Below are 27,944 nucleotides of genomic sequence, written 5' to 3' on the forward strand. Positions count from 1 at the left end.
TTGCTAAAATGTCAGATGCCTAAATCTGCAACAGGCATTGTCTTGGGTCCTCCTAATCTCTGCAAGCTTTGTGCTCTTCAGAAGCTAATCCGGAACCATATAAGTAAAACTATATATTCAGCAGTGATTTACAAGTCATTGGGAACTTATTTTCCTGTGCATTTCAAGAGGAACAAATCCTGTTAGCTTCAATTAAGAGACACAAACTACTGTCTAAAGAACAGTAGGGAATGAACAAAATCTAACATTCTCACTTCCTTCTAAACAAAACTGCACAAGCTTTCCTTCTGAAAAAAACCCAAACCACCCTTTTACTGCAGGAAGAAGCCTTTTCACTGACACTGAGTATCACAATAAATGAGACAGAAAATTGAACACTTATTCTGATTCTAGCCAGCAGATGCTTTGGTGTTGTTTTTCAGCACCTGAACTGAGCTCACAGACTCCTTCAGGTAAGCTGCCCTGTGCAAACCAAGGAGTTGAGGCTGATGAACACTCCACTTGGTGATTTTATAGGAGACCTGCTGTGCAGATTTTTAACCACTCGATACTAGTTCTGTGGGGGAAAGAAAAAAACTTTAAAAGCCCGATTTAAATTCAGCTGCAGGAGGTAGCTTTTAATTGCACTTTGGATCAATAGAGAAGCAACCTAACACTTGCACTTGGTTACTAGGCAGGGCTTGTACTTTTCCAGACTGCTTTTCCAATGTTCCTTTTTCCTTATTCGCTCCCAAAGTCTGGATTCTCCACAATGTAAGTGCAGAACAAAGTATTCATATCACTAGAGCACATACCAAACCATGTACCTGTGCCATAGATGTTGGTATCTTATCAGCAGCAACATGTTCAGTAAGTAGCCCCAACATTTATAAAGTATTAGAAAAGTGTTAAAAATAGCAATCCAAATAATTATAGCCTGAAGTGACAGGTGTACACAAGCACTTAAAGGGTGTCAAGTGGCATTTTATTTCCCAGCTGTATAAAATTAAAAGCAGGCCAAAGGTAGACAAGCATTACCAAAGCTCCATAGAGAATTCTTTCAATCCAGAGAAAACTTGTTCCTGTAGCCCTCTTGTGTTCAGCTGGATTAACAGCTATTACAGAGAGAGCACCCTTCCTTACCTCCCCAAAATCACAGCTCTGCATGCCTTAACTACACTGCCAGTCAGTTCTTTGTCCTGTACACCTTCACTCAGTTTCTTTCATGGTTTTCCTCTTTCCATCCTGGTTTTAAAATCAAAACCCCTCCAGGCTCCCGTGCTCCTGAAACAGCAGAGTGCTCAGTTGGTGTATTCATACCAAAAAACAGGGAACCACTGCTTTGAAGTAGGACTAAAGCACCTCTCATTGCCTGTGAGCATACTGATATTCCCAGCATTTCTTCTCCATAAAAGGACTGTAATGAGCACAATTTACAGCCTTGTTTGCCTCTTTTAGTTAATGCCTGTGAGTTCAAGTTTTAAATTGAGTATCCCACAAACACCATTTAGACACGTGCAATTCTCTACCCTTGCAGAAATCACCCTGACATTCTCCAAACTCTGACTGTTGACAGTTCTGTTTATTCCACATCTTCCCTGCCAATCACCAAGTTATGGCTGCACTGCAATGAGTGCCTAATGGGATGGAGTGTTGTAACTGAGAATAGGGAAGTGGATTGTGTCCTGAACCACACTCACCTTCCATGTCTGCTGCCTCAGCCATCCTTCATTCAAGCACTGCAAGAGACATCAGGAGGCTCTGGTGAGCAGGGCAGTTGTGCTTCAAGAGCTGCTGTCACCTGTCTCAGGGAGCCAAACTCCAACATGGATGTGCTGCTGTGGAGGAAACCTGGAGAAGGAGCCATATACTAAGGAAGAAAGAGAAATGAATGAGAGCAGAGAAAAGACAAAGGACAGCACCAGAACTGACAGCACAAGCCAGCCATGGCTCAGCAGCAGTGCCATCAAGGAGTACAGGCAAGCAGGGCCCACCTTGATCAGCTGCACAGGTGCACTTGAGCTCATGAAAACTCAAGAGTTTTCACAGATATACACATGCAGATTTTGAGAGAAGCTGAAAACAGGCTTCAGAAAGAAGACTCAGTATAGATACTGCAAGGCATAGAATCTTTACTTGAAAGACAGCTAAAGTAGCAAAGCCAGGAGCAATTTAAACCCTAATGTGTATTTCTCTATAAACAAGGTAAAGAGGAGAAAAACATGTACCTCCACAACCCATAATATCTTTGTGATACAAACCAATTTAGGAATGAATGTGCCAAATTTCCTGCAGACAAACCAATCATCCCACCAAAATTAATATAATACATCAGGAGTAAGTCAAAGAATATGCTTCTACTTCTTTGTGTGACCAGATTACACACTAAAACTTGTCAGAGACCCTGGGTATACAAATGTGAGTCAGACAGCAGGTAGCTACAGCAACTCAGAGCTGCTGATTTGTTGGGGGGAAAGAGTCATGCACAGGAGCAGAAAGCAAAACTTCTAATGACCCCATATATTTCACTTTATGATTTGATATTTAATTTTATGAAAAAAAAGTATAGATTACTAATATTATTTTGATACTTCCATTGCCAGAGTAATAAAACAAGTAATGCTCTCTTTAAATCTGTTCAACAATTAGCTTTTGCATATTAAAAGTTGAACAGACTACACAGCTGCCTAGAGCCCGTGGCCTCCCATCTTCCAAAGGGACAAAAAGCTTTATAGGATCACTTGATAGCAGTCACTTAAGAGATCTTGATCCTTGCCCTTTATGAAGGAGAGACCACATTAAAACTCCCTGTAAGATGGTTAGTTGATGACAAAATCAGTTTTTAAATGTTAGGCTGGGAAATTAATCATTTTCTGTAGCATTTGATCATGGCATTTCACTGTTAGTCAGGTTATTCATCACTGAGGACTTGGTCAACAGACATAAAAAACCTTAGAGAGCTTTCCTTCTGAACTGTAGTAGTGAATCTGATCAACATTAAAATCTGTCCCTTTCCTGCATCTATTGTATTCTAAATCTCCTCAATGAGTAAAGTCAACATTACAGGTACTAAGATCTGGCACAGCAATCTGAAACTTAAATGAAGTTTTCAGTATCAGGAATTTGAGAAGTGATCAACTGTGCACTCTCAGTTAGAAAACCAATACATCTATTTTTGTGCTTTCACTACAAGTACACTATTTGCAATTCTCCAGCATCTTCAACTTTAACTAGAGTTCATATGCCTTATTCAAAACATAAGATGGTCTACATAGACATCTAAACAGGCTTTTCTGATTGTAGATCAGCAACAGCCTCATTTTTTCCAGTCAGTTTTCACTGGAATTTGCCTTGGGAAATGTGAGAAGTTTAAGCAGTTCAAAATGAGACATATCATGTTAAAAAAAAACCAAACCCTACAAAAATGATTATATACCACACATGCTCTTCAGCCCTCATTCAAAGGTGGCAAGTTTGTCCCACTCTTCCAGATTCCCTCTCTAGCTCCCAAATACCCCAAGGAAGCAGTGAGCCACACAACATACTGATCAACCAACATTCAGACATTCCAAGTGTTACACAGCCAGCCAGGGCTGAATTTGAGCCTGTGAAGGCTGTGAGGGATAAGGATGCTTTCCAGTTTATCTCCATCCTTTCCCTATGAGAAAGTATCCTGAAATAAGTGCAACCACCTTGTGTGGCTGCAGTTTGTGTCCTCTGTATACATATTTTAGGCTGTGCTCACCCCATCCAGCAAAATGAGCATTTCTTTGGCACCTCAGACAGTCCAAGGCATCTCAGGAAAGGATCCTGTGGTACTCTGCAGGTAAGAACCTTTGCAGAGCTCTGAAGGGCAGCCAGATGAAGCAGAGATGATGTCTGTATGAGCTGGCAAGCAGAACACAGGATAGGGTTACACATCCCCAGCTGGGATCACACAGCAGTTGCTCATGTCTCAGCTCACTGGTCCATTGTGGGCCTTTGACCTGCTGCAGCTCATTCAGTTCCAATACAACATACCCAACAAGCTCTCCCAGAACCTACAATTTGTACATGGGGCACATAAAGAAAGAGCCACAGCACAAAATGCACATCATGCTTTCACAGGATGGAAAAAAAATGGATCATCCAAATAGACTAAGTGAATATCAAGAAATATTTTATTGTACATGTAATCAAAATTTAAAAAACAGACAAGGAGGAGCAAAGGACAGATTTATCTAGATTCTCTTAACTATGTAGGGTACAGAAATACAACTAGGAAAGAATTAACACATATTAGTACCCTTTGCTCCCCTTCCCTGCCCCAATGGAAGAGGTTACACAAGCGAGATCTGTAATGCTTCAAATCAAGGCTTCTCAGTAACTGCACACTTGAGCTGACATAGCTAAGTATGTTCAGTTTGATGAGAGAATGAGTGCCTTCCAAATAGTTGTTTATAAACAAAACTACTCTCTCTTTAGTGGTTTGTGAGCATTACTCATTCAACACCAAGAGTATACTTAAAAGACTAATGATTTAGTGGCCATAACTGTCATTATATCTGAACTGACACAATCTTTAAGTATATCAATTATAGAAAATAGATTCCTTAGGCAGTAGAGAATATATTATCTAGTGGCAAAAACATAATGTAAAGAAAGAGAGGAAGTATTCACAGGGAAGGGAGTGTGTTAAGCAGGGGCACATTGAGTAATCAGAACTAAAAAAAGTTGAGTTCTGAAGTGCTAGCTGCAAAGCAGTCACACCTCAGCATTGTGGGTATAGGTGTCAGAATGTCTGGGTTGGAAAATATGGTACTCATTGCACATCTACATCAATCTCCCACCTTAACTCACACCCTAGATCCTCCTAACCTATTACAGTGGGATATTAAACAATTCTAGCACTGTAATTCATGTTCTGCCTTACATGCTGTGAGGAAGAAGGCATCCGTTCTCTTCCAGAACCAGACAGGACCAAGTCTGAAAGGGAATGCAGAGACTTCCCAGAGCTTATTCACCCCACAACACTTTCCTTCCTAGTTTAGAAGGGCGAAGGCCTTCAGAGCATAAAGCTGCAACTGTTCTTTCTCTCAACATCTTAGAAATAAGCCTTCCCAAAAAACCTAAGCTATACAGCATGTAGGCAAAATTGAATCAAATGGGTGTGACAAGTGCTGAGTCCTGTATTGAAGGCAAGACAAGTTTTGGGATCCCCACAAAAGATGGTTTTGTTTATTCTCCAGTGGCCCAGTAAGGCCAGCAGATAAAAACTCTTCACGAAACTTCCAGAGAAGGCCCATGGAAAAGCAGACAAAGTAACAGTAACCATCATATTCTGGATTCTAATGCCCTGTGGAGACTATCAGATTTTTGGCTTAAAATGCAAGTGAATCACCATGTATTTAATGATCTTAATCTATTTCAGCCTACAGCATGGTCCAATGCAGATTATTAGTGTCAAGTTACACACCTAGGACTTGAATTCACTAACACTCATAGCACCACTTGATTGTTGCTGTAAGTAAAGACAGTCTAACCCTCAACTCTTCTGCCAGAAAGAGCATATTATCTTTGATAATTGTGTAACACCACCCATTCCAGGCCAGCTGACCTACCTTGTTTTGTCCTCACACATATTGCATTTGTTTTCAGATAAATCTTAACAGCTCCAAGCTTAAACTCTGTGACATATCACCTTAGCTTCCAAAGTTACAAAATAAATTCTTCTTTACAGTATTCAAATGTAGGAGATTCACTTAACTGACAAACCAGTTTACTGACAGTATCTCTCACTAGTTATTTCCTTTACTGCCAACTGCACAGTCATAAAAGCCTCACAGCTCTTCTTCATATTTCTCAGCTTTGAAACAGGAAATGATCAATGTAGATATCTCAGGATTAACACTCCTAGGTGCAGGGAAAAAAGCAGCTGTTCTGTACCTCAGTAATTATTGCTCAGTTTTTATCTGTTTTAAGCAACATCAAGACAGTATTTGAATTTATGCTGTACTTTAGCAGAGACAGGCTCCCTAACATTAAAGAACATCAGCCTTTCCACAGAAAAAAACCTCTAAAATTTAGCTGGCCATTTTTTCTTAACTGTTCCTTGTAACAAGGCAGATTTGTTTAGGTTTCCATTCTAACAAGATCACAGTTGTCAGAGTACATGGCTCATACCTGTGGCCAGTCTTTAGAGTAGGTGGGCTGCACGTTTTCATAACTACAGAAGTTTATCAGCTATGCTAAAACACTACATAAAAAGCCCAGGATTGTTTGCAGATTCACCAGCTACCTACACAGAACAGCTGTTCCACAAAAGTGATTTCACTAACAATTGAACTTGAAGACAAGCACTACAAGAAAGCCAATAAAAGATCTTGTGTGATCAAAGGTTCTCTTACTATCTCATCTGAAAGAAATTACCTTCCACTTGAAACTATCTCCTCCTTCCATAGGAATAACCAAGATCTCTTTTGGAGGCAATTTAGACAGTGACTGCTCAAAAACATTTCAACAGAACTGCTTTTTGGACGAGAGAATAAGTTATTTTACCATTTGCACAAATTGAATTTACTACACTCATTTTACTCTGGTAATGTTTTAGCTACAAGGTATCTGTACAAGATATATCAGCAGAGATAGCACATTGTTAACACTACATATGTAAACTGAGAGACAACAGGTCCTTCCACCCAGGTGTCATATTGCAGATAAACCATTTATGTCAGTCCGAGAGGCTGCGGAACCGCGCTTCAGCACCACGGAGATTCCCGGGGAGCCCAACAGAAAAGCTGTGCTCTACAAGGGTGACTGTCCATCCTGGAACAGCAGCAAGAGGAGAATCAAGCAACCAGTGTTTGCAGTAATATTCTTGAGGAGGGTTCCATTCATTCGGTGCATATTGCTGTACATAAGGTGCATAAACCTGCCACCGAGGAGATCAGCGGGAAGAGAACCCAGTGGCAAGGCTGCAACCAACTACTGGTGTCATGTCCCAGATCTGGAGGAGAATTGTGGAGAATTACACAGCATTAATGTCAGACTCACAGCTCCTTCTATGCAAGAGGCATAGAAGCAAAGATATCCCTGGACACAAGGTAACAACTCCTTTTTAACCTATGCTTGAGGAAAAGCTCATCAAGAGTTACAGCAGCCTTACAAACCAAAAGCCAAATTTGGGGCTCAAGAGTCTTGAACTTCTGTGTAGGCCTGCTATAACAAGTGCTACACAGTTTGTCACAAACATGCCTAGAGCCAAACAAGAACAGGATGGCACAGGCTCAGTTCTGACATGCATGGTGAATGTAGAGCCCAGGCACAGCAAGATTCTGTATCAGTCTGAACTCTATGTCACTGTCTTATAATAAGGGCTTTTAGTGGCCATGCTCCAAGCCATGGAGTTCAGAGCAAAGGAACCTGCACATTTCCTCAGGTCTGTGTCTCTGGGGCTGCTGGCAGATTCTCCTGCTGCCCATGCCTGCTATGTTTGTTCAGAGACACAACAGCTGCACTCCATACAGTGGAGCTACAAGTCATTTCCTCATTCAGCTGCAGAAGAACAGGTTAGCAAATACAATTCCTTCTTCACACAATAGATAACTTGTAGAAATACTTGTCAGGAAAAAGGAAGAACGTACAAAACTGAACTCTCTCTTAAATATCTGCTAGAAATGCAGGAAAGAGATGCAGCAATACCTTCACAATCCGGTCACTCCCACAAGTCACCATTAGCCCTCTGGAGATGTCCATGGACATGTGTGAAATGTTGTGTTTGCCTTCGTGAAAGGTTGCCAGGGAGGTACGGCTGCACAAGAGCAATTGAAATGAAAGCCAGCCATCAGATGAGGTTTCATGGCATCATTATAGCAGTGCAAAATAAACTTAAAAGAAAATTAGGTTGCTCAAGTACTAATAAATCTATTCCAAGAGCTGCAGTGCCATATTAAAGGGGATAGAATTAAATTAGCAAGTCATGCTAAGGCACTGCTTGTGGTGTTGTACAGGTTTGACATTTTCTGCAGCATGACTGTTAGTAATACTAGAGCAGAAGTGGGACACAATTAATAAATACTCCTACACCCGGTTAACAAAGTCAAGTTCATTTTTCCCTTGCTGGCTACAGAAGTCAACTAGGGCACAGCATCCTACTTTTCAAAAAAAACCAACCCCAAGCAAACAAAAAGTCCCAATAATGAAAAATCCAATAACACAACAAAAAACCCCAAACACTCTCAAAAATTTCACATCTGATTACTCTGTTCATACCAAAGAAAAGGGGTTCCTTCATTTCTAAGACAGGTTTAATAAGACAGCAAATGATGTTTAACCTGATTTGCTTGCATGGGGAAAATAATGTTGAGTTCTGAAGAATATTCCCAAAGTTTAAAAAAGTGTACATGAACTAATGCATATATGTCCTGGCAGCTGAAATGCATTGCCTGGCACCCACCTAGCAATGTTAAGTGCAATCAATAGCTTTTAACTAAACTGAAATGTTGAGACAAATATATCTCAAGTCTAGATCTGGGCTCCTGGAAAAGAAGAACTAAAAAAGGATATAAATGTTGTAATTCCATATCTGATCCAAATGCACTTGCAGAGGCAGATGGGGGATCTCTGCCATCACAGTGCTTTCAGTCCCCAAGGCCTAACAGAGAGTCAGCTCAGTGTGTTCTCTAGCATTGTGTGTGGATGTGGAGCAAGGCCAAGGGTTTCTGCACACCAGCAGTGTTACTACAGTTTATTACTCCCTAATACTCACTCTTCATCCTTGATGGACTCAAAACAGGAATCACAGACACGGACCTGGAACTCAAATCCCATGATTGGGTAGCTCGACCGTTTGGTGCTGCACTTGCCACAAACTGCCTGCCCACATTTTCTGCAATGGTGCTTCATGGAGGAAGAAGAAAATCAACAAGTCACTATACAATGTCACTTGACCACCATACAAGTGTCCACTGCACAACAAAAACAACAAAGCTTCTGTTTTGCAACCTGCAGAAAGCAACCTGCTAGGAAACCCCTGCTTCTTCAACCAAAGACCAATGTCTCTGGAGTTCTGAACAGTCACTTGGATCATTTATGGATTTATCTCCATACTCTGTGTCTATCCTCTTCTCTGGCAAGCTTCTTCTGGGAGAAGGGGAAAAAGAGGCTTGAACAAGCAACCCAGTCAAAAACATTCTGGTGCAGTAAGAACAGGGCCATTAGTACTTCACTGGAGTGAGCATCTACAGTCTCAGTTATGGGGCACTGTTTGCCATTTTACACAACACTTGAAGATTAGCTGTCCATAGTTCCAAAGCATGGGAACATTCAGAGAAATCCAACAGAGCACACCTAGCACAGCCTGCTTTGACCTGTGACAGGTTTGTTGCAACACTTTCACAGAATTTGGAAATGTCTTAGCAGTGCTTAGAAGCCATGACTTCTCAATACACCTCACTTCAAAGGAGCAAAAATACAAGAGATGAAAAGATCTACCAGCCTTAGAGATCTTCTGTTTACATTTTGCTCAAGTGCTGAAGTACAGCTAAGCACTGAAACCAGCCATCTCACCTGTCTCAACCCTATCGTTTTTGTGTCCCACATTTGTTTGATATTCCAGAAGAAAGGTTGCTCACACTTCTGACAGGAATCACTTTCTAGCCATTGAGGAGCCTAGAAAAGAGCAGGAAATGTAAGCAATCAGAATTGTTTTCCTCCACACAACAGTCAAGGAAGTTTAAGAACCCAAAGTAAAGTCTTACTTGGAAAGATGCCCTGGTTCAGTTCTGGACATTACAACAATAAATTGCCTAGAGCATAGTACAAAGAAAGTTTAGCACAAAAGCCTCAAACCCAAGAATACAGTTACTGGTTACCTACACACCTCCTACACTTTTTAAGCCTCCAGGAATATGTTATATTACTGCCTTAATAAGAAAACTTATTCAAACACCTACATTACTAAACCCACTGCAGGCATTCAAAGACTGCTGCTCTGGTTGTGTGGATGGCTTTTAAGGACCAGTGTAGTCCAAACTGCAGAAGCTATGAGGCAGTAATCCCCTTTAAGAAAGGGGGTGTCCAGAAGTAAATTCTGTGAGTAATTATCTTTTCTACTTTCATGGGATTTCAGTTTGAAATAATTAGGAATTCATCTGCATTTTCCATCCTGCCCCCATCTTCGTTAAGCATCCCTTTTCCCACCCACACACTTTTCCTGCCATAAATGGACTAGGCCAAATGAAAATAGAGCTTTTACACATTTCAGCTCTCTCAGATACTTTAACTGAACACCCCTGAAAGAGATAGAAAGAGAGGCACAATATTTTTACTACATGGACTTGAATTTGAACATGTATATTCTATACAACTTTATACATCTCATGAGGAAGTCTCCCTGAAACTGGAGGAGGAAAGCTGGAACAACACAGCATTTTTTCTTTTCAGTTCATTTACACTGCTGACAGTAAGAAAACAAGAGCATTCTCACTTGCACCACCATGGATATGAACTGATGCAGAAAGAAAGTGTATGGCTGGGTCAATTGCTGTGTACTGAGATCTTTATTAAAAAAAAAAAGTTGCCTGGGAACTGAACCTCTGCCTTCTGAACTGCATCTCAAAATCTACCTCTCACTTCTTTACCTGTTTTGACACAAGTTGAGAACTTATTTCAAGACTATTGAAGCACAGTCCTTTGGTTTCTTTACTGCAAGAGTTTGACCGCTTTAGATTGTTCCAGAAGCAAAGGCCACAGCCATTCCAGTGAACCTGTTGCTCTCTTTGAGATAAAACTCTAAGCAGTCCAAAGCATCTCCTGCACTTTTCCATTTACTACAATGCAGCATGGACAGCCCTTAGAACAGAACAGGTTTCAATAATAGCATTCAGCTTTAAAGTGAATGTTTTAGGTTTCAATAATATCATTCAGCTTTCCTCATGTTTAAAACAAAATGAGGAAAGCAGCCTGCAGAACTGACTAAGGAAAGTCACATTAGTCTCTGAAAAGGGGAAAGAAAATATCTTTGACGTATGACATGAAGTTACCTCTTCTCGGCTGATATCCATGTTCCAAACAGCAATTCCCCCATCAGCTGAACAAGACACCAGCTGCCGTGTCAGCTGGATGTAGCAGATAGCCTGCACCTTGTCACTGCCAACAAAGCACACACCAGTTACCCACAAGTGTTTAAACAAAGCTTGGTTTCTCAGCAAACCCTGATTCCTTCTCATAAATCAAGCTACTGAGGAAGGCCAAAACTGATTTTCAGTTTGCTAAGTCCACTAAGTAGAGCTCTGAGGATGAGTGAACAAATGCTGTCACCTGAGCACTACCCTAGCATCAGGATGTTGAGGGAGTTCTTACAGGCCTGACCAGAATACCAGAGGTACAGTTCCATGTTAACATTTGCTGGCAGTAAGCCCTGACGGTGAACTGAGTGTCAACTGACTCAGAGTGCTTGTGCAAATACTCTTCTGTGTTGGCAAGGAGAGCCACTTGTCAAAACAGAAACAACTGAATAAATAAAGAGAAATATTTGTTTCAAGGTGCTACTAAGCAGCAGGTTCCACTTTTGCTAACAAATCACAGTAAGTCAGGCTGTAGGTGCAAAGCAAAATATGCGTTCACCAATAAGACAATTTAATCCTAAAGAAAGTCATGTCAAAACAAAAGTCTGCCCTAAGAATTTAAACAAAGAATCTGACTAGTATCAAACTGCTTTGCAACATCTAAATTAAATTAAAAAGTCATTCTGCTTCTCAGAAAGAACCTAACTGTTACAAGTCCTCACCAGGACACATGAGGCAGCAGTAACAGCAGTATAAAGTCCTCCAGTTACTTCAGTTACTTTTTTGTAACCAAGGCTCTATTTTTAATTCTTTAGCCATAAGACTAAACCCTCAAGATTTAACAAGAGTTCTAGAGCTAAGGCTATCAGTCTTGATCAAAGGTAGATGGAGGCATCTATGGAATTAGACAAGAGGAGAACACACTACAAATATCTTTAAATATAAACAAAATCTCTACTACCAGTGCATTCTAAGTAGAATATATCTTCTGTGGTGAACTGCCTGTCAGACTAAATTAGAGCCCTATATTTAAAAATGGCAGCTAGTGTTGGGCGTCTAAAAATTAAGAGTTGATTGTTACAGACAACTACCTCAACTTCAGAAGAGGGGAAACATGACACTTTCTGAAGTTGAGAGACTACCCCTGTAATTTAGCCAATCAGTTATGACCTATCAGTTATCACTGACAAAGACAGGGAGAACAGGAACATATTGAAGCTTATTTTATATGCAACATGATTATACATAAAGGTTCTAGCCCTCCTCTCAAAGGTAACTCAGTTGCAGTATTTACAATACAGACACCTGCAATTTTTACTTAAAGGCCACACCAGATGATTTAGGATTTTTACCCACCTTTTCCTATAAACTATTTCTGTGTTACTTCTAAACCACGGTAACATGAAGACATTAAACATGAAAAAGAAAAAAATCTTTAGTAAGGCCTTCCTAGTACTGATTATCCTTCTTCTCCTTCAAAGTTCTGCAAAGAGTAATTTTCTCCATTTTTCACAATGATTCAAATATCTTGCCATGCTATTTAGTCTTCCTGGGACTGTGTGTCCATTACAGGATGAAAAATAAGACTCCATTACATACTGGTGTCCCTGGAGCAGCAGTGTTCTCCCCTTCCTTCCACCAATATCCCACATGATAATGCTGTGGTCAGAGGCACCTGAGAAGAGCAGCCTTTGGACAGGATCCCACCACAGGGAAGTAATGCTCCCTAGGAGAGAACATTCTGCAGTTAGATGTAAGGGACTGGCTCCCCAACACAGTGATGCCCTCCTGGAGCATTCAAGTGAAACCTGAGGTCCTGCCTTACACCAGCAACATATTGGAAGCCTTAAGGCAAAGGAAACATCCAACAGCAAAGTGCAGTCCTGACAGAGTGGCAAGAAGTACTGGACAACTGAACAGATGTCCCTAAGAAGACAGATATAGCATAAGCCAGAAAGTCTGAGTTCTACTCTTTCTATTTAGGAAGGTGATTTTAAGAGTTGCCAGGCTGCCACATGAGCTTTGGAAGATAGAAGCACCAGCACCTGCCAAGCAGAAATCACTATCTACAACACAGTGAGGTGCTTGGTCAGTGGCTGCAGCACAGCTCGCAGTGTTCTCAGCTAAAGCTACTCCCTCACATAACCACACAACCTTAAAATAGCTGGACTAAGAAACAAAGTGAGAACTTCACTGCTGTTAGCAAATCTGCCACCACTCACTAAATTACAAAACTAGATTTCAGAAGGCCCAGTGCAACTGTGAATTAGGGATAGAAAGAAATGAGTCATCTGACAGTAGCAGCCTTATACTGAACCCATACCCATGGTAACGTTGCCAGTACACTACAGGAGTAATTTTGTTACTCATGCCACCTATAGTTGTGAAGTTGGGACATTTTATTTCCTTGCAGAAATCCTTCCATTGCTCAGTTGTCATCAAAAGCCTTGTTAGTCCAAAACCAAGATGATGAATGGTAATTAGAGCCCCGATCAGTTCTTTCCAATGCTCTGAAGCAAGAGAATTTTTTTTTTTGCCTCCTTTAGGGCTATGCTGTTTTCAGACTGACCCATTTGGAAATAGCATGTGCACCAAAGAGGCATTAACTTTGGGTATTATCTCAGCATTACACAGAGCAGGCTGTTATGCATGGTGAATTCTGGAAGCTGAGAACAAACTCTGAAACCATTTAAACTGCAAAGCAACTGCTTGCTTATGAAGTCACACTTAGCAAGAGCTAGAAAGCAAACAAGACTTTTAAATCAGACTTTTAAAGTCTGTCAAACACAACTGCACTCAAAGGAGAATTAGATGCCATTTAAGTTTAGAGTTACTAGATCTCGAGAATATTATACAAATATGGTGGAGAAAAAAAAGTTACACATAATCTAATTTGCTTTAAAAAAATAAATGAAGGAAAGAAGTTGAAATAAATAGTACAATACCTGTTGAAGAAAAATCTGTTTCTGCCCCTGAAATAATTTTTTATGGTAGCTCAATTCTTGTTTTAAGGATCACAGTCCCCATTTGGAAATATATGAGCCAAAGGTGGCTGCTGTGTGGACAGCACTGTTGAAGTTGGTGCTTGGAAGCCCATCACAACTCAAGAGACAGAACATAACAAGAAGCACCACACAGACATACTGCTTTAGAGTAACTGTAACACCTACCAAGAAGTTGCATTTGAACACAGACCAGTACAAAAGTATACAGAGGCAAAGGAGTCTCTAGGGCCTCAGAAGAGAATTATTTTGTTCTAAACTGAAACAATCTGAAGTTCTCCTTGAAAGCAGAAGAGACATTTATCACTTGAAAATCTCAACTTGCCTCCTGCATTCTAAACCAGCTGTATCACTTTACAGTCATCTGTAGATCAGGAGTCTACTCAGCTTTAACAAAGCCTACTCTATACTTCCAGCTGTTAAACAAGGCAGCCTTTTCCAGGGTCAGAGACGCATGACCCAGTAGTTCATCCCTACCCACATGCAAACTGTCAGCTGATTTGAAAGTTGCAAGTACCACATGGGAAAAGGCATTCTCTTGTTTATTTTTCTCAGTATATTATTAAGTTACACATTATTCTGTGATTTGCATTCTTGCCTTACTCATTGCAGCAGACAGTAGCTCTGTATTACGTTATGGACCACCTGATTCTTCATTTGATATAAGTACTTCAGCTTTCTGTAGAGGAGGAGACATTTGCCTTAGACTAGGCAGTTTCTCTAATGCTGAGACTAAAGCTTTTAAAGGTGGCCATCTAGTGGATAACTTGTGTTTAACTGAATGCATATGTTTTGTTTTTCAGCTACAATAAAAATACCTGTAGGTATTTATAAGGCTAAGATTTGCCTTCAGCAAGAATGTTTGTTCTTTAACAGAAGTCAAGTATAGCTTTCAACAGCTTATGATAACCACTGCCCTGGACTGGTTTTTCATCCAGTATCTACCCTAAGAGGCAGATAGGCAACTGACCATCTCACCCCAAGTTACAAAGAGGTACTGTATCTGGGAGAGGTGGCTTTAAGACAAAGAGTTACTTTACCTTCATGCCCTTTAAGGGTTGTGATAACTGAACAGGTATTCTGCTCCAGCTTCAGAAGAGTGATCTGTCCAGAATAATCACCAACAAATGCATGCTGAGTTTCATGATCATATCTGAACACCAGTCAAGGAGAAGGTTCACATGTTCAAAGAGTATTTTATATGACTGAAACAATCAGCTACAGAGGTGAAAAAAATTGGAAAAGAACATTTTAATACGCCAGATAAATATTTACATAATTACTTTTAAAGTGGTTGGAGACTGTAATAAACCTTTTTGATTCCTTTCTTCTCATCACACTTCCCTACACATTCAAGTAAAACTGTACAGAAAATAAGACAAGAGTTTTAGAAAGCCACTGGAGAAAGCCATGAGATAATCCATGCCCTAGTTTAAGGCAAGCCAAGTAGCTTCAGGCCATTTCTAGCAGCTGTTTACAGAACACACTCATGGCTGTTTACAAGATGCCAAAACTCATCAGGCTACTTGCTGCAGTGCAGAGCTCTCTGCAACTATGAGGAACACCTCACTGGACACTGGGCTGCATTCAGTCTTACCTGGTATCTTCTCCAATAAACCCTTCATTTTCTAGCATGGTTGTAGTTGATATCTCCAGGAGAGGGAAACCAAGATACAAGGATGCTGACCCTCCACAACAAGTTCACCTTACAGTGGAAGTACACCCCCAGTGTTCCAGCTACTGCCAAGGTGAGGCTGTCTCATTTCTTGTCCTGTTCTCTGGACTTTCCAGTTTACCAATGCAGGTTCTTGAGTGTGGTATTGAAAACTGACCTAATTTCAGAAAGGATTCTGTCAGTTAACACTGAGATCAAAGCCACACTGATCCATTAACAAGGTGGCACATTGGGCAAAAGCGTTACACCTCATAAGAGTTCTGCTACTTGGTTATTGCCACGATGCAACTATGAACTCCAGAAACCAAAGCATGGCAAGTCAATGGAACTAGATGATTTGCTGCTTTTACAAGACTTTTGTTATTATTATATATATAGCAAGAGCTATGAAAGACCCATGCAGCTGACAGCACATAACCCAAGAGCTGTGTATAAAGTTAGGTGTCCTCCTTGAACCACACAGAAACACAAGCTGCATCTAGAACAGTAGCCCCTGGTATCCAACAGAGGCTAACTTTAGGACAGTCTACCAAAAAGCCCACCACCCTAAGTGAAAATGCAGAGGCTCTGCCATCTGATGACATTCCAAAGTCTCTTAAGCCTTCAGGATCATGAGATAAACAATTTGCTTTCAACAAATCCTCTAAGTCCCTGAACATGTGATCTTTTCTTCATCTTGAAGTTCAGGCTTGCCTTATCCCCACTAATCTAGTAGAGAATAGGCACTCTGCTGTGTTTTTCAGAAGCTTACACATAGGATCATTAACAAACAATGTTCTAAGGAACTTCCTGTTGGGAGGCCAAGCAGCTGGTACACACACCAGCAAGCTGGTTCTTCCTAACACAAATCCAAAGAGAGATAAATTAAAATGGATTTTCAAATGTCAAGTTCTTCAGTGGAAATTTATTTTTATATTGATATAAAAGGTCATATTCTTTTCTCCATTTTAATAATAAACTGTGTCATTATTTGTCATAGCATTAGCTATAGAAGCCACTGAAGTCAGTGAGACTCAGACTGTTCCCCAGACTGCTGTGAGCTGGTCTCCAATACACACACCAGCTTTAACCTATTCTGTGCTGCATTCAGCTGAGGTGAGCTGCACATGGAATGTTTTGTGGGACACAACTCCCCTGGACTCTAAAACAGAGCAGCAGTACAACAGTACAAACCTGGCAGTTTTTCACTCAGTAAGGCAGGGTCTGCACAGATGGGAGACCTCAGAAGGACAGACATGCAGCTGGCAACTGAGTTTTCCTCCCAGCTTCTTACCAGGACATAGGTTACAGCCACTCTAGAGAGGGCTTCATGTTTTCAAGAGATGATGTTGACCTGTTTCAGTTTTTTAATCTTGCTACTTCTAAAACATTACTGCCATTAAACCTCATACAGCAACCAATACCTTCAATTACTGTCTGGCCACATGTAAACTGCCACCATTAACAAGTGCTAAAAAAACAGTTTTAGTTTAGTTTGCTTTCAAAAGCTTCGATATGTGAACTACCTTTCAAGCTATTGGGTTTGTAAGTCTTTTACATAGGGTAAAGAATGTCCTGAAGTACTTACAGCTGAATAGACAGAGTGTCTAAGCTGCAAATGCTGCTGTTAAATATAGTTTACAGAAAGCAAATTGTACACAGACAAATTACTACTGGTGAATAAAGTTTCAATGTACCTGGTAGCTTAAAGATAGAAAAGATTAACTTGAGCAAAGACAGAAAAATTAAAGCAGTCCAAAGGGTTTCATGATGTTTTATGCTCTGGAAAGACTCAAAGACACACTGGCATCTGTTGAACAAAGGGACTTGCCCAGGAGGTCTGTGGGCCATGCTATAGATACTGTCACTGCCACAAGATGCTACAGACAGACACCTCAAAATTATGAACTAGTACAGACTGGGATTTCTGCAGCTCAAGGTCTCTTCTGCTATCTAATAACCACTAACAGAAATAAAGGTATGAAACTTCTAATGAGAATAAGGGTTAGCAGACTTGCAAGAGATGTCATGGATATCTAGCTTTTATACATGGAAAGTTGGGAACAAATTGAGGTAAAGGAACAAATAGTCTTCCATTTTCAGGGTAGCAATCATTTTTTAAAGGATACTGTAGACATGAGGCCCAAGAGGTGAAATAATGTCTCCCCAGCATGCTCCCACTCCTGGTGCACATCCAGCTGATACACTTGTCATGACCTGTGCTGATAAGCCACTCTGATGCCAGGCAGAAAGTAATAGCAGACACTCGATTCTGGTGAGCTGCAACAAGAAAAAGATTCCGGCTATTTTCCCCAAAAATCCAAGTGCTGTGTACTTCCATTCTCATTCAGACAGACAGAGGTTGAAGATGATATCCAGGCAATGCCCCAGGGAGATTTTTCATCATTATATTACACTTGCATCTTGGCTGAATGAAAAGGTTCCCATAGTTCTGTTTAGGATTTGCCTGCTGAATAGCTCAAATGAACCAAACCCATCACTCAGCTGATGTAAGCCTTTCCCCAGAGAGAGAGAAGCTGAGTTCAGCCCAGATACCCAAGGTTAAGGAACAAGCAAACCCTCAGCTTCCTCTAGCTAACTCGAGACTTCTGGGGAGTAATGCAACACATCTAAAACCTTGAATTGCTTTACTAAACCCATCTTTTCCTAACCCCAGAGAGCTATGCTCACATTCATATTTCTAAGCACCTGAAAGGATATCTAGTCCATGGCATTCAAACTGTTTCCTGTGACAGAAACCAAATCCCACCCAGCTTGGTTGAGAATACTACCACTAAGCAAGAAGTTACACATGCTTCAGAAAGAAGCTTCCCCTGCCCCACAAGATACAAGTACTTCCCTTGACTGAATTGTCAAATCATCTCCCTTAGGATAAAGGGAGGTTTTGTTGCTTTAAGAACAAGGTCTTTTTCTCCCAAGCAAGACCATTGCTTCTGTTGGTGTCAGGGAGTCACAAGACAAACTGCACTTTGTTTTGCTACATAATCTGCAGTCTTTGACAGCTTCCTTCAGGCCTTTCACATTAATATGCCAATTATAACCAACAATTGAGTTTTGTATTTCTATAAAGGATGTGTATAGACAAATGCTGAAATTAGTATCTCTATAAATATTAGAACAATCCAACGAACCCTGTCTCCCACATATTGGAAAAATTAGCTCTTTTTCATCCCTAAGGTTGCTCTCCTAAGGTGACAGAGAAGGTACAGACTCTTACCTTGAGCTAGGAGTAACCAAGCACATTGATTACAAGAAGTAAGGAGAGAAACTGAAAATACCAAAATCACCTTTATAAAGCTCTTACACCAACACTCATGTAGTACAACTACTCCAGCTGAAGAGCAAAATCCAAGCTTACTAGTTCTGGCTCATAACATTGCAGACTAACGATGCAGTGAACTTAATGATCATAACTACAACTTGGACTCAGCTGTCTGACAGAACACTCTTCTTATGGCAGTTACCCCCCAACTAAGTGACCAACTAACGTCAGTCAGAATTAAAGCAAATCTGGATTTGATTAATCTGTGACTGTGTCCAGTCTCCCAAGCATTGTAGGTACTTTCCCTTTACACAAATGTTAGTGTAGATAGTGGTTAACTCTTTACCTGGATAGGTCTTCACAAAGTTCATCTTATTAAAGTCCTCAGAAATATGAAACTCCTAAAAGCAAAGGGAAATTGTTAGAAGATACCACAGTGGCATAAAGCAACACTGATACCCAAAAAGGAGCAGTAACCTCACAGACCAAAATTTGCATAGCAGCAGTATATCCCACAAAAAACAGGCAGCTTCTCAGGCTGGAGCAAAGCATACTGAAATACCAACTGTAAATTAAGGTTTTAAGTGAACTGAATTTTCAACAGGGAACATGCTTTCAGAACTGAGTTTACTGAAGGGAGGTTATAGAAAAAGATAAGATCTCATTTGTCCTCAGCAGGAGCAAACAAAACTATCTTGTAGTACTTAAGATTTGCATGCTTGTGACTTCACAATGGACAGGTTTAAGTGACAGTGTTCTTTATTTGATCCATTAGACTTAATGAAATTTTAGAAGTGTCAACTTGAAATTTCCAATAGTTATCACTAGAATTCTCTGCAGTTCTTTGTAGGCTATTCATAGCAGTTATCTGTAGAATCACTCTTTATGACACTCATGCAGTACCCTGGCTCCTTATGGGGCAGTTATTATTTTGACCTTACTTTCATAGAGAAAGGAAACCATTAAAGCATCTGAGAGTCACAAGATTTCCCTCCTTTACCAAGGGGGGGGAAGAATAAAACCCAGTTTCTGTTCTGCCAAGTGTATGCTCTCCAAGACAGGGACAGCAACTACAGCAAGAGTATACAAAGAGAGAAGAAAGAATTCCCAGCAAGAAAAGAGATGAACCCAGCCTCTTATAATTTTAGAGTTAGTGTTGAAATTTCTACATCATAAAAAGATGTGCAGCAAGCAAATCCAGAGACGTGAGCATGGCAGGATACAGACAGATCCATACTCCTGGCCAGGGGCAAACCAACTGCAGTTCACAACCCCTGTCAGAGCACCACCATGGACTCTGCCCAGCTTACTGTACTGCCCTCAAAACATTTCCTTGGCCAAGTGAAATTGTTTGGGCCCACTGCTGCACTAATGGCTCAAGGCCTTCTTGAAGCTACCTGGCTCACAAGTAGCCAGAAGAACCTTTGCTTTGCAGTCCTCCCACACACATCTCAGCTGAGCTGCCAAGAAGCTCAGCCATTTAACAGTAGCTGCATTCCGAAATGAATGGAAAGAAAACAGACTATCAGCTGCCAGCAACACATGGACAATCTGAGCAATTCTAACCTACATTCAGAAGAAAAGTCACAACAACTTACCATGATAGCTCCATTATCCTGGCCAACAAAAATCCGTCTACTGTCATGATGATAAGCCATGGCAGAACATGGGGCTGTCAAAAAAGGCAAGTACATCACAATATTTAAATAGAGGCATTAGGATACACATGACTTTAATAAAAGTCAATTCTTTCACTCAGGACAAAAGCTGTTTAAGCAGTTTTACAGAAACTAGTCTGCCTAGCTACCATCCCTTGGAATGACAGTTCAATTCCCACATGTGAAGCTGAGGACAGGAACATGACTACTGTAACTCAGATATACCAACAGGAACCATATGCAAACCTGATGTCCTGCCACAAGGTGCAACTCAGCAAGAGGAATTTTACACATGCTGAAAGCTGAGCTAACAGCAACAGCTGGTTACACCTAAGAACTTGAGCTCACTAAAATTATCTCAAATGCAGCCCTGAAAGAAAAAAATGCACACCTTGGAAAGCTGAGAGTATTCTTACATCTCAACTGTCAGCTAGTGGTTAGAAAAGCTCACTTAACAGGCAGACAAGTTATCTGCCATCATTTCAGGCACCTCCAGCTGCAGATCCACAATGATTTACCTGGTGAAGGATGTGGTTCTGACAGAACACTGCCACAGATCTCATCCACCATGCAGCTAGTTTTAAATCAAAGTCTGAGCTAGATTTGCTGCAAAGCTCCCAAAATCAAGATCATTGAAGGAACCCAGCTCTTGGGGAAATGAGAAGGAGGTATTCCTACACACAGCACAGCTCCAAACCCCATACTATGCCTGGCCACCACTTCCAACACCCATGTTGTACTTACATGCCATGGTGTGATAGATGCTGGGCCAGTACTGCCCACTGTCTCTCTTCAGCCATACTCGGATTGTCCTGTGCCATGGAAGAGCAGGGAGAAGCCAGCTGTAAGTGCATCATGCCCTACATCTGAACCTCTGCATTACTTATGGGTCAGCTCCACTGCCCTCAGCTTTTGTGCTACTCAAATATAATAGAGGAACCACATAACAGAAATAACGCACTCAAATATTGCTCTAACATAACAAGAACACTGGCACTAAGAATAGGCACCCTTGGATTTGGAAAAGTTTTCTTTAAAACTATTTATACATGGAGTTTCAATAGCATGAAATGGAAATATTATTTCAGCTCACCTCAGAAATTGCTACAAATTGCATCCCTTTACCTCCTTCTTGGCTCTGGCTGATATAAGTCAAATTCAAACTACAGAAACTTTCTATCTTTGGCAGAGCAAACCACAGTTTGTTTATAGCAGATTAAGTGTCTGATACATTTTTAAAAAATTGCAAAAAATTTCTTATGGAAGTCCAAACTTTTAAATTTTTACAGCATCTCTGTGTAACTCACCCTTCAGCAAGCCAGACAGTGAATATTAATAACAGAAGCATCTCATCTTCTAGAACACCACATTAGTGACACCTCCATCCCCAAATATGAAGAATCCATAGAGGACAGTATATCTAACTCAGTATTATTTCCTCTAAGCCATGCCTCTAATCCCTCATGCAGGAATGCAAAGGACAAGCAACATTAGTGGTTGTTGGTTTGCACTGCTTCCCTGCCCTAGATATGATCAGGATTGATGAGCCAGTCAAACATTAACTGAAAAGCTGACAAGATGGCTTGGACAGCATGCCAAGATTCTTTATAGAATTGGATTAAGTCTGCAACCTTCCAGAATCATCTCCTAGAAGGAAAGGATAAGTGGTCTTGTGAGCATTTAGCATTAGACTACTCTGATGGCTGTCAAATCCTGGGAGGAGGGATGTAAGGGCATCAGCAAGGAAGTGGAAAGTTATTGTCAATCAAAAGCATTCCTACAACAGACACACTCTACATCACGACGTCAAGAGCACACAAGTAGACAGTGTTAAGGTTAAGTCCTCTTGAAATTTCATCTCCAAACCATTGTTTACCTTTTTGTTACTGTTTAAATCCAACTTCCTCATTCTTAAATGTTCTGTAAATATATGTACTTGGAAACACTGTCAAGAGGCTTCACTGAGATGTGTTGTTCTATTTACTGTTATCTAATAAAAGTTCTGGTTCTTAGAATTCTCTGGAAAAGTACTAGGGGACTGATTAGTTAGACATCATCGAGGATCAACAGTAAAAAGTTTAACAAAAAGAGCACAGGAAGGGACCAGTGTCTTGCACCACAACTACAAGAACTTTTGAAAAGTTTTACTGCTCAAAATACAACAGTAGCATTCTAATTTTGCAATCCATTTTAAGGATTTTCTTTAAAAGACCACTCAAAAAGAAAGCAGACAATGCCCACCCTTAATGAACTACTTTTTGAAAACCTGAAAGCAATACAGGTGAGCATACACTGCCCCAAAACACTGATTTTCAGCTTTTAAATCAAGTTACTTTTCGATCAGTTTAGGGGCATGTGTACATTGGTCTAGTAATTATTAGTCACTAAATATTTTGCATGAAGACTGTCTCTTAAAAGCTATCATTTCCTCTTTACAATAATCAACAGCCTACCTTATATCAGTGAGTCACCACTTCAGAAGAGCAGTTGCTATTTCTTGGTAGCACAGAATATGGGAAAAACAATGTTTTCAAATCATTCTAATGATGCCAACCTAATAGCACAGGTTAGCACCTATGCACCTTCATCAGCTTTTTAACTTGCTTTTTAAAGCAGCTCCATCATACTCAAACTGTTCTGAACATCTCTGATGGTGGCTTCCATCCTTACTAATTCAATTCTTCACTTCTAGGCAAAGCCATGTAATCATCTTTTATTTTTAAAAATTACATGATAAGTTATCATGGTAATCAAAACCATGCATTGGTGATTTTTCAAAAGCAGACTTAGCTTCCTCTCAGTATTGTGGTTAACTGTACTGAACTAGAATAAAGAGGCAAAGATTTGTTTTTTCTAAGAAATTATTTAATGGGAGTGTAACTTCTGTGTTGATCATCAATGGTACAGCCCCTCAGTGAAGTTGAGAGCCTAAGCAAATAGCTACAAGAGTTAGCAAAATTAACTTCTGAAAGCTTCTTATTTTGGTTTAAGTAAGATTTAGACTCTGCTCGCCTCATGCTTGCAAAGATAAGCTGTCAGACAGCTTTATATCTAATTATATAAAGCTCTGACTGAGCAAAATTTGAAGAGATCATTTCACAGTAGTCAGCAAGTGACCTCGGCCAAAATGCCACTTCTCCCTGATTCTCCCTCCTACAGACCTGGTTTTGTGATGCATCTCCTTATGTTGGGACAAATTAATTTGTGAAATACCAGTTCTTAAAGGACTAGAGAAGTCCTCCAGTAATGCTGCTCCCACAATCTCTTTCAACCACTCAATTGTTATGTCTTTGTTATGACAACTGCCTTAGAGTCTTTAGCACTTTCCTCAAAACTTGGTCTTTATTTAATGAAGACTCCTGGGCTCAGTACCTGAGAAGAGCTGGCTACCACTCACTTCTCCTTAAGCACTCCCTACTAAGGGCCTAGAAAGACACAGGGTTGTTTGACAGCAGTCTCAGCAAGGATGTAAAAATGCTGAAACTCAGAAAGAAGCACCCAGCGATAGATGCAGACTTTCAAAATTCTAAACTCATGTCTCTGAGAGTGGCAGGAGGAAGCAAAACATTTTTAAAAAATAGTAGAAATTACCTCCAAACTTCCCTATCATTCAGTACTGAACCAGAGCTGCTTTCAGCTGGCAGCATGCCATTTATAGAAGCACAATTCAAAGGGGTTTTGGCATAGGATTTTTTAACGACATATAAAGAAAGACACTCAAAAGTCATCTTCAAATAATACTGACTGTGGCATGACCAATTTCTGAGAGTTTTTATTGTTGCAATCACTCTTTCATTCAGAGAGTGAAACCCGCGGTTTGAGAGCAGTGACAGTGCTGTGCTCCAACAGTGTTTGTGCTCCTGCTGCACCAGCTGCCCTCTGGAAGCCAACAGCACAGGCACCAGGGAGGGAGAATGATGGAAGAGCAAGAGCCAAATCCAACCCTGTTACAACACCAGCACTGCTGCAGGCTACTACACACCTACACCAGCCCTGTTCCCAGCACTGCATCTTCCTAACTCCTTCAAACCACCATCAACCACTGGCAGCTGTTTTCCTAGCACGAGCAGAACACTGCCTCTTTCTGGTAGCTTAAATCAAAAATATTTTTACTGTTATCAACCTTGTTCCCAAAACACCATTAGGAATCTGGTTTAATCACAGTGCAATGGAAGCTCAAAGACACAGCTGATAGTTTTTATCAAATTTCTGTTAAAACTAAACCATGTTTTGACCCAATATTTAAGTTTCATAAGCAAAAAAACAGCTAAAGCCAATACTGTACTTTAAGCAGCTACTGATGGTCACCAAACAGCAGCATTGAAATGTGCCAGTGACTCCAGAGCTCCTGTGAGCCTTTAGTAAATGCATGACTTTTATCTTGCATTTAGGGTCTTGTACACAGCTGATCATCCCTCAGCATTCCAGCTGCAGCTGGGAAGCACTCCTCCTGCCTTAGCTGTTTGTCTGCTGAGGGACACACTGCAACAATTCCCAACATTGTCTTGCAGCCAGGGTCAGACAAGATGCCAACAGGGACACAGAGTTAATCATCCTTTTTAGATAAGTTCTGAGAAAGCTTCCCAGATGGCAAGTGTCCTGCTGAAAAATCCGATTGGGAAAATTAACTCTTTGTCTCCTGCAGGTATTCTTGTTTCTTTTTTCCTCTTTAAAGCTTTCTAAAAAAATCATAGAATTTTGTTGGCATTCACAGAACTACTACGAAATATTTTGTATCCTCTGAAAAAATAAAACAATTACTTTTCATTCTAGGAAATATAATTTAAAATAGGAAGAACTACAATGAGTAGCTCTAATGAGAGAATAATCTACAACATTCCCAAGGAATGTTTGTGCACCAATGTTTTCCTCACTACCCAACTTGTAAACACATTCCTCTGACTGGTTATTATGAAATACTTGACAGCCTTAGCTGCATTAAGATGCAATAAAAAAATACTTTAGCCCTGCTCTCAGTACACACAGCAGCTCTTGTGCTCCTTGTACTCTGCACTTTGCTGCCAGGAGCATAAGCAGTTAGGCAGCATTAACACCTACACCCCCCTTGTAGCAAGCAAACAGGGGAGCACTGTTTGACAACATGCTGAACTGTAGGTGAAAGCTCTGATGTACTGTAGGAGGTATCCCAGATTAGAGGAAATACAGGTTTCTGAAAGTTTAAAGATTTAATTTCTCACAGTAAGGTGGATTCAGCCGCAAGTCCACAGACTCACTTGGAAATCACACCCATCAAAGGTGGGTGGTGGCCTCTCTCTCCTTGCACAGGTCTGCATCTGACATCAAAACTTGCCCAGATAAAGATGCAGCTCCATCCTTGGCTCTTATCAGCAATCTAAGCATGCAGACTGCTCAATCTTCGGCATCTTAGACCTTGAGTTTAAACACTGGCACTGGCTGCCACAGGCAAGCCTATACCATGAAACTCTGTGAATGCTGAACCCTGATATGGAGTCTTAAAAATCATTATTTCCTCTTGTCTCCTTCAGGAAGCTCATCAAAGCAAACTAAACACAAACACAAACATTCACACCTAAGTGACTGGAATGAAAGAAAGCTGCCTATTCCCATCCAAAAGCTGTTATCCAACATATACTGCACAAAGCCATCTCCATAGGAAGGGATGACACAAACCAACTAGACACCTGATTTGTTTGCACTTTTTGACCTAAAAATAAACGCCAGAAAACCCAGTTCAGATAACACTGTTCCTCTGATGATTTTCAGCACTCATACCCTCCTACTTCTCACAAGGTCATGCTTTACAAACAAAAAGTCATGCAAATATTAATGCAAATTTAGTTTTATAAGTTTTATGGTATAACAGTAAGATTATACCCACACCAAGCTACACCTCAAAGAATGCACTTTTGTACTTTTAAAAGTTCAACGTTGCTTCAAATGGAGCCACAGTTTCTTAAGGAGCATCTCCCATCCCTCTTCACATTTAAGCGTCACTTTCCACATGGCACAGGTGAAATTCCATCTCTCATTATACACTGCAGATCCCTCACCACTTTCCTGACCACAACCCTCTGGACTACCTACTTCCTCATTTCTACTTTCCTTTCATCTAAGTAACTGTTTACCGACATTACAGCTTCTGTGGCAGACGAGCCAGTGCCGAGAACCAGCGTTAGACTGTGAAGACACCTTCCCTTCCAAGCAGAAAGCGCCGTGCACAGCAGCTCATCACCCCCTCTCCCCTCGGATCTGCCAACTCACTCCCTGCGGGGCTTCAGCCAGAGGGAAGCAGGTTTAGGACCCGCACACCGAGCCACCGGAACGGGCTCGTTCCTCTGGAGCAGCTCGGGAAGCTCCAACTCTCCCGACGGGTAAGGGAAGCAGCGACAAGTAGAGCGGAAGGCCGAGGGAAACACACTCCCTGACTCCTGGTTCTGCTCGTGAGCTCTGCAGGACCCACTCACACACAGGGGCAGGGGCTCCGCAGGGCCAGGACAGCGCGCACGGAGCACGGCAGCTTCTCCCCGCCGGTGGGAAAGTGTCAGCCCCGCGTCCCGCACCGGGCCGAGCCGATCCTCCCTCACAGCTGAGGGCATCTTCCTCCCTGGGACCGCGGATCTCCTTACAGGCACGGAGTCCCCGCGCCTCCCGGCAAAGGCGCAGCGCACACCCGCGTTCCCGTGAGCAGCTCCCGCTGCCCCGGCTCCCACCCCCAGCCCCGCGGCCCAGCCCTGCCCGGCGGGGAGCGGGCCCCGGGTCACCTGTCCTCGCCGGCCGTGATGACGCCGTCCTCCTTGGGGATGAGGAGCGCGGCGCTCACGGCGTCCTGGTGGCCCTCGACCTTGCTGAGCAGCACGGGCCGGCGGCTCTGCGGCCGCGAGTGGATCTCGGCGGCCATGGCCCGCACGGCTGCGCGCAGCGGCGCCGCCCCGCCGCGCCGAGGAGTCCCGAGTAGCGGCGCGGCCCACGCGCGCCGCTGCCGTCACGGGCGGGGCGGGCCGCCAGCCGAATTCTCTGGAATAGAAGGGCTCGGGCCGTATCTCATGGAAGAGCGGAGAAATCAATGTGGCGGTGGGGGCTGCGGCCGCCTGCCCGGGGCGGAACGTGTGCCCTCCGCTGTCCCCGGGCTCAAACACGCCTTGCTGTGGCTCTCCCGTGGGCTCTGTCCAGGAAAAGTCGTCGCCGTGCCCCCGGCTGAAGGAGCCCAGTCGCTGCCCGTCCCCGCTGGCATGGGGCCACCGTAAGGCAGCAGAGGAAAGGCTGCTCCCCCTCGGGTAATTAACGGAGGATATGGGCTCAGGCAGGACGTGTAGTCACAGGAAATACATTAGCTCCTTTCTG

At 41.8% G+C, this 27,944-nt stretch overlaps 2 protein-coding genes across 2 annotated transcripts in view; both read right to left on the bottom strand.

Moving 5' to 3' along the window:
- The window catches only part of AP1S3 (adaptor related protein complex 1 subunit sigma 3), a 24,809-nt gene extending 19,897 nt beyond the window's left edge, over nucleotides 1-4,912 (bottom strand). Inside the window, exons 1-2 of the mRNA XM_036388947.1 lie at nucleotides 4,892-4,912; nucleotides 1,680-1,718 (exon numbers count right to left, since the gene is read on the bottom strand). Coding sequence (XP_036244840.1) covers nucleotides 1,680-1,718; nucleotides 4,892-4,912 — 60 coding nt within the window. The remainder of the gene's footprint in view (nucleotides 1-1,679; nucleotides 1,719-4,891) is intronic.
- On the bottom strand, nucleotides 4,122-27,539 carry WDFY1 (WD repeat and FYVE domain containing 1). The gene is made up of 12 exons (XM_036388661.2): nucleotides 27,365-27,539; nucleotides 21,366-21,433; nucleotides 20,562-20,635; nucleotides 19,310-19,364; nucleotides 17,810-17,960; nucleotides 15,067-15,179; nucleotides 12,624-12,750; nucleotides 11,001-11,106; nucleotides 9,526-9,627; nucleotides 8,726-8,856; nucleotides 7,660-7,768; nucleotides 4,122-6,964 (listed from the first exon to the last, which is right to left on the bottom strand). Exons 1-12 carry the CDS (start codon nucleotides 27,499-27,501, stop codon nucleotides 6,905-6,907), a joined length of 1,233 nt encoding a protein of 410 aa, XP_036244554.1. The 5' UTR covers nucleotides 27,502-27,539; the 3' UTR covers nucleotides 4,122-6,904.
- Nucleotides 27,540-27,944: the final 405 nt, after the last annotated feature.

The sequence above is a fragment of the Molothrus ater genome, chromosome 10 (assembly GCF_012460135.2).
Source record: "Molothrus ater isolate BHLD 08-10-18 breed brown headed cowbird chromosome 10, BPBGC_Mater_1.1, whole genome shotgun sequence".
NCBI classification, from domain to species: Eukaryota; Metazoa; Chordata; class Aves; order Passeriformes; family Icteridae; genus Molothrus; species Molothrus ater.

Coding starts and splice junctions, on each gene's coding strand:
- WDFY1 (XM_036388661.2), bottom strand. CDS start 27,501: ATGGCCGCCGAGATCCACTCGCGGCCGCAGAGCCGCCGGCCCGTGCTG. Junction 15,180..17,809: donor TCTTGGGCCTCATGTCTACA/GTATCCTTTAAA, acceptor ACTGGTGTTCAG/ATATGATCATGAAACTCAGC. Junction 7,769..8,725: donor GAGTCCATCAAGGATGAAGA/GTGAGTATTAGG, acceptor GCTCTTGTGCAG/CCGTACCTCCCTGGCAACCT.